Below are 7,074 nucleotides of genomic sequence, written 5' to 3'. Positions count from 1 at the left end.
ATAACTAATAAAAATGAGCAAATCCACAGTAAAAACTAATTAAAACTAACTGATTTAAAAGAAAAAAAGTCAAAACAAAATAAAACTAAACTGTAATGAAAAATCCAAAACTAATATAACCTTGAAAAAGACTTGTTAACCCCTGACCTGCCGGTTCATACGAGTCATTTAGGCTGCACCATTCTCTCTAACATTCATCATCAATGTTACCTTTTGTGGTAAAAATCAAACTAAAGCTGCAATAAACAAATCTTCCACTTGAACAGCTTCATTGAATTAAAAATGTTTTTAACAAGTTTTAGCGTGAAGGAAGCGCCTCGGTGAGTCATGATGCAGCGAACACAACCTGCTTGTGTTCAAACGCAGGAATCAGGTCAGAGAGGAAGAGGATGAGGAAGAGTTAGTGAGTCACGCTACGATCTGAATTTGATGGCATGAATTCAGAGCCCCTCGTTAACTCCTGCAGGGACGAGCCCCTCGTTAACTCCTGCAGGGACGGCCGCTGCGTTTTGTCTCAACTTTTTGTGTTTGAAAGGTAAATAAGAAGTTTAAAGTAAGCCGGCAGAGAGATGTTGGAAAACGATCAGATGAAAACATAACTAAAGCACTAAATCAGTACACCTGAGAGCTGAGTGACCCTCAGCCCCAGAACAGAAGATCCAGAACTTGCAGGAGTGATTAAATATCCTGGGGTCCCCCAGGAGGAGCTGGAGAGTCTCTGAGAGGCAGGTCTGGGTTTGTCTCCTGGACCACTTGTCTCAGCGATGAGCTGTAAAATAATAAAGATGGAATTTTTTTTATTAATTGCAATTCTTTTCTAGATCAGCACAGACTGAACCTCAGACTTCAGGACTTATTCTGACATAACAAGAGTTCATTTATGTGTTGGTTTGTGGTCGAACGCAGACAAAAGTGACTTTCTGGAAGCTGAGGTAACCCAGATCCACCAGCCTCTGGTCCCACATGAACAGGATGGAAATAGCTTCATTCTGGGTCACGCTTTCAGAACTGCAGAACTAACTTTCTAACGTTGTGTTTAGGTGTGTGTGTGTGTGTGTGTGTGTGTGTGTGTGTGTGTGTGTGTGTGTGTGTGNGTGTGTGTGTGTGTGTGTGTGTGTGTGTGTGTGTGTGTGTGTGGTAGGTCTCCTCAAGCAGTCTTTTATTTTCTCTGAATTGTTTAATCTTAGATTTAAATTTCATCTCTCTATCCTGGTTAATTACTTTTTTTTTTGTTCTTTTCAATTAAAAAACCCAAATTTATCCTCCTATTTAAATAATTTCACTCTATTTCTTGATTTTCTGCCTTTAAAACAGTAAAACGTCAAGTTAAACATCTTCTACTTGGTGGTTTTAGGATGAACTGAAGTGTTGTCGCCTCTCACAGTGAGCAGGCTGTGGTCAGACAGAGGGCTGATTTTCTGCATCTCTTATTGATTTTGTGGTTTATTTTGCAACAAGACGTCTGTTTGATCCAGGGAGGGATCGAATGCTTTCTCCTGTGTCCTTGTTTAAGTGATTTCTCCTGCACCGATCGGATCACCAAACCAGAAACAGCTCCAAGTGAGGAGTGCAGGCACAGAGTGGAGGTTTTGTTTTTTTAAAGAAAGAAAACAAATCCTCGAAGCTTGCTTTCACAGTCACTTAACTCTGTGCTCCTTTGCACGCCAGCTTCATCTCACACCGCTTTGTTTCCCTGCAGTGGACACAGACGGCAGGAAGCTGAAGGGAGCCATCCAGAGGAGCACAGAGACGGGTCTGGCTGTGGAGATGCCCAGTCGGACCGTCCGCCAGGCCAGCCACGAGTCCATCGAGGACAGCATGAACAGCTACGGCTCCGAGGGCAAGTGAGTGACTTATTCCTCTCCTGAACACAGACTGAGGATTTCTGAGGCATTTTTATTTGTTTTTTCTGACTAAGGATTGACTTCAATTTACTCCTTTTATATTAGTATTTTACCTGAATATGTGGTAAAATGAACTTATTCATTCATAAACACAGACTATATTATGTTTATGCAAAAACTAATTTAATTAAAACATCATAAACAATCAAAAAGTCACAATAATCAGGCCTTTATGTGTCTGTTTCATTCACCTACATAAAATATAGATACATGTATGACCCTAAAGCACCAGAACTCACCAGAACAGACTTATTGTTTTGTTACTTTTTCAGATGGAGCCCCCTCCCCTATATGGGGTCTATCATAAAACCATTGGCGGGTGCAGTGTAGGTCGGACTCATCTACATTCCTGCCAAATTTCATGCTGATCATGCAGCCGTTTCTGTGCTACTGTTGACCAAAAATCATCAAAAAAAAAAAAAAACTATAGGAAAACAAAACAACCTCGTAATAAAGAGCTTTGATGGACAGAGAGAAAACAAACGAGTCAGACTCAGTTAGTAGTAAGTAAGAAAATAAATTTTATTTATAAAGCACTTTTCTTAGAAATAACTTCACAAAGTGCTGTACAATACAAAAATATATAATACAACAATGCAATAAAAATATCATGGAGCCGTCCTGTATTTCCAACCCAAAAAAGGTGTATCAGCAACAACATTGGGCCAAATGAAAACAAAAAGACAACAATAAAAATAAAATACCAACCCATTTACATTTACATATTACATTTACTGAAAAATGTAAATCGAACTTGGACCAAGGGAGGAGAAAACTTCAGCTACCACAACAGGCACTGGGTTCAACAACTTTAGCCAAAACATCGAACTAAAAGCTTGTTTGAAATAGAAGGTTTTTAAGCCCTTTTTGAATAATTCAACATTGATGGAACACACAGCGGGTAAAATAAGTATTGAACATGTCACCATTTTTTCTCAGTAAATATATTACTAGAGGCGCTAATGACATGAAATTTTCACCAGATGTCGGTAACAACCCAAGTGATCCATACATACAAAGAAATCAAACCATAAATGTCCAGAAATGAAGTTATTTGTAATGTGGAATGGCACAGGGAAAAATGTATTGAACACATGAAGAAAGGGAGGTGTAAAAAGGCATAGAAAGCCAAGACACCAGCTGAACTCTCTCAGTAATTAGAAAACAAACCTGCCCCTTGTCAGTGCAAGTTAATATCAGCTGGTTCAGTCCCAAATGATGGCCAAGTATCACACAAGAACCATCTGATGATGGGTAAAAGTAAAGAGCTCTCTCAAGACCTTCACAACCTTATTGTTGCAAAGCATAATGATGGCATCGGTTACAGAAGAATGTCTAAACTTCTGAAGGTTCCAGTGAGCACTGTTGTCCAAGAGCCAGAGTTGTCCAAGGGCCAAGGACMACTTGTGGAGAGCTTCAGAAAGACCTGGAATTAGCAGGTACGATTGTTTCAAAGAAAACAATAAGTAATGCACTGAACCACCATGGCCTGTATGCACGCTCACCACGCAAGACTCCACTGCTGAAGAAACAGCATGTTGAAGCTCCTTTAAAGTTTGCTGCACAACATTTAAACAAGCCTGTGTAATACTGGGAGAATATAGTCTGGTCAGATGAGACCAACATTGAACTGTTTGGATGCCAGAATACACATCATGTTTGGAGGTCAAATGGCACTGCACATCAGCCCAAAAACACCATACCAACAGTGAAGTTTGGAGGTGGGAACATCATGGTGTGGGGCTATTTTTCAGCATATGGTACTGGCAAACTTCAAATAATTGAAGGAAGGATGAGTGGAAAATGTACAGAGACATTCTTGATAAAAATCTGCTTCCATCTACCAGGATGATGAAGATGAAACGTGGCTGGACATTTCAGCAAGACAATGAGCCCAAACACAAAGCCAAGGAAACTCTCAGTTGGTTTCAGAGAAAGAAACTAAAGCTGCTGGAATGGCCCAGCCAATCACCTGACCTGAATCCAACAGAAAATCTATGGAAAGAACTAAAGATCAGAGTTCATAGAAGAGGTCCACGAAACCTTCAAGATTTGAAGACTGTTTGTGTGGAAGAATGGGCCAAAATCACACCTGAGCAATGCATGCCACTAGTTTCTCCATACAGGAGGCGTCTTGAAGCTGTCATTGACAACAAAGGCTTTTGTACAAAGTATTAGATAAATTTCAGTAAGTGTGTTCAATACTTTTTCCCTGTGCCATTCCACATTATTACAAATAACTTCATTTCTGGACATTTATGGTTTGATTTCTTTGTATGTATGGATCACTTGGGTTGTTACCAACATCTGGTGAAAATTTCATGTCATTAGCACCTCTAGTAATATATTTACTGAGAAAAATGGTGACATGTTCAATACTTATTTTACCCGCTGTAACTCAAAGGGAAGGCCATTCCAGAGGCTAGGGGCTGCAAACGAAAAAACCCGGTCGCCACGGGTCCTATAGTGTGGTCCAGGAACAGCTAATAGATTTTGATCCTGAGAGCGCAAGCAGAGGACTGGATCATATGTGGAGAGCATGTCCCTAACATCGGCAGGTGCCTGGCCTGTTACGGCTCTAAATAAGAACGAGGATTTTAAACCGGACCCTAAAATAAACAGGCAGCCAGTGAAGTTCTGACAGGATTGGAGTGATGTGACTAGATTTAGAAGTTCGAGTTAAAAGTCTAGCTGCAGAATTCTGAACAAGTTGGAGGCGATGTAGCTGTTTTTGGTTCAAGCACATAAACAGGCTGTTACAATAATCCAGGCGGCTAGAAACAAAAGCGTGTATGACCATTTCCAGATCTGAGGCAGACATCATAGACCGAAGTCTAGAAATGTTACGCAGCTGGAAAAAACATGTAGACACTAAATTTTTAACATGTTTTTCCAGAGACAGGTCAGTTCCAACAAAGCACATAAAACAGTGCAGAACAAAACCCAAGTGAACGCATGGACACATGCAGCTCTGTGCCAAACTGGCCATCAGCTTGAACTGCGACAGTTACATAACAGGAAGAGGACAGCAGACAGGCTGACACGGGGTTGGACGGTTCTTTAAAAGGACAGAGAGAGGAAAAAAATAAATCTGAATGTTTGTGCGATTAATATTTATTTCTACTACAATTATGCAGGAAGTTGTTTCTGTGAGGTTATGCATGAAGATGGCTTTAATTTAAAAAATGTAGCTCAAAGATTCTGGAGTATCAGCAACAAATTTGATTTAATGTGCAAAGAGCAGAGGTTTTAATCTGAATAAAAATATTACTGATTGTTTTATAGATGTCTGAACCTGCTGATGCTGTAATAAAATGAGGTCAGATTATTAATGCTTCTGTAAATAAACTGGAGAGGAATAATGAGATGCAAATTTAGCATCAAGCTGACAGAGAAAAACAAAAATCTGGTTTGGTTCAGTTTTTTTAAACACTTTGTTCCTTTTTACAGGAAGGATTTTAGTTTTTTTTATTTTTCTTGTTAGATTTAGGTGGAGTTCGTGACTGCGCCACATTCTGTGTCATCTGTATGAAGTCAAACTTCAGTTTGAGATGAAATGAGCTGTTTTTATGTAGAATATATATTTTGGCTTCACTCACTTTATTGTTTCTACTCAAGACCAAACATTTATTTGCAAAGCCCACTTTGGAGAACAGCTCTGTTTACGTGGACCGACAGATAAAAATGAAACAATAAAAAGAAACATAATGAACAAGTCTGACCTGTCGCATGACTGCTGGAAGTTCAATCAGACGGTCGAATCAAAAATAATAAATTACTTTCTCCAGGAAGTTGTGACTCACCGCAGGATGTAGGTCAGATCTGAGGTCTTTGGTCATTTCATGACAGATTTTAGATTTTCTGTTTCACTTTGTTTCAGTTCAGCTGGTGCTTCAGTTCTTATATACACAATATATGGTACATTAATATAAGATTTAGGAAGATAGGATAAGATAAATAGGGTACAAAAAGATACAACAAGGTTACTTTAAGGACAACTTTAAAGGGCCTGTGACATGCAAATCCTTCAAATACAAAAAACAAAGAAAACCTCTGTGAATGAACTCGACGTGTCTTAAATAAAGAAACGTGGCATCATTCACATGATTTTACCCATTTTGTCTCATAACTGGCAGATTTTCTTTTGAACTTGGCTCAGACAAAGTGAAACAGGAAGTGACATCAAAGGGGAACTCTTTAAGAAAAAGAAAACTCAGTGTTTTTGTTTATTTACACAATATGTTTTGAACTCTTACTCTTCTCCATCTCTCTGATAGAGACTCAAACTAATAATAATAATAAATAATAATAAAAAGTCAGATTCTCTCTCTACAGTCTGTGTTATTAGTCGTTGTATAAATGCTCTGATGTTCCCCTTTGACATCACTTCCTGTTACTTCACATGCAATTATCTCAGCAACTGTTGGTCTCAGCGTCGTGAAATTTCTTTTTGCAATATATTTTCTGATATTTTAAAAAAACGCATTCATATTTATTACAAAAATTTGATGTCACAGGCACTTTAAGTTATTTGCATTTCTGCCTCAGCTAGGACCTTAAAAAACTTTTAAAGAAATGTTCAAACTCAGTCGTTTTTACTGATATTGAGCTAAACTTGAGACCAAAACAACCATGACACTGTCATTTTTCACCCTAAAGAAAATATATTTGTTTAAATCTGTTGGTGATACACATCCTAAAGTAATCCCTTTAATTTTTGTCTTAAAGCCTTTTTTTAAGCTAAGGATAAAATCCTTTCAAATTACCTCAAGGGCATCAGCTGTGCAGAAGAGACAGTGATTCAGTTAAACAGAGGAGCTGAGTGGTTTATATCTGTGTCTGCTCCGAGCGTTACGACACGAAGAGGAACCACAGCTGAATCATTAAGCTGGCTGCACTGTTGCATCATTTAAGCCATCAGCTGCAAACTGCTGCTGCTTGGAAAAAAAATAGAAATAAAAAATAAAAAAATGCCAGTCGGGCTGCATTTCTGTCAGCTGTTTGGCTCGGTGTGCTGATTGAAAAGCTTTTGTGCCGCCATGAATAAGCAGTTTGTTAGCTAACATCATCTAATCACACTTCTGAGCTTATTGATTTATGATCGGACCTGTGTGTGTGTGTGTGTGTGTGTGTGTGTGTGTGTGTGTGTGTGTGTGTGTGTGTGTGTGTG

At 38.8% G+C, this 7,074-nt stretch overlaps 1 protein-coding gene across 1 annotated transcript in view; it reads left to right on the top strand.

Moving 5' to 3' along the window:
• rims4 (regulating synaptic membrane exocytosis 4) overlaps nucleotides 1-7,074 on the top strand; it is a 44,259-nt gene that overhangs the window by 22,991 nt on the left and 14,194 nt on the right. Inside the window, exon 2 of the mRNA XM_014023962.1 lies at nucleotides 1,700-1,844. Coding sequence (XP_013879416.1) covers nucleotides 1,700-1,844 — 145 coding nt within the window. The remainder of the gene's footprint in view (nucleotides 1-1,699; nucleotides 1,845-7,074) is intronic.

This window comes from Austrofundulus limnaeus, unplaced genomic scaffold (genome assembly GCF_001266775.1).
Source record: "Austrofundulus limnaeus strain Quisiro unplaced genomic scaffold, Austrofundulus_limnaeus-1.0 Scaffold399, whole genome shotgun sequence".
Classification (NCBI taxonomy): Eukaryota; Metazoa; Chordata; class Actinopteri; order Cyprinodontiformes; family Rivulidae; genus Austrofundulus; species Austrofundulus limnaeus.
The sequence above is the reverse complement of the archived record's forward strand: the minus strand, read 5'-3'. Positions and strand labels throughout refer to the sequence as shown.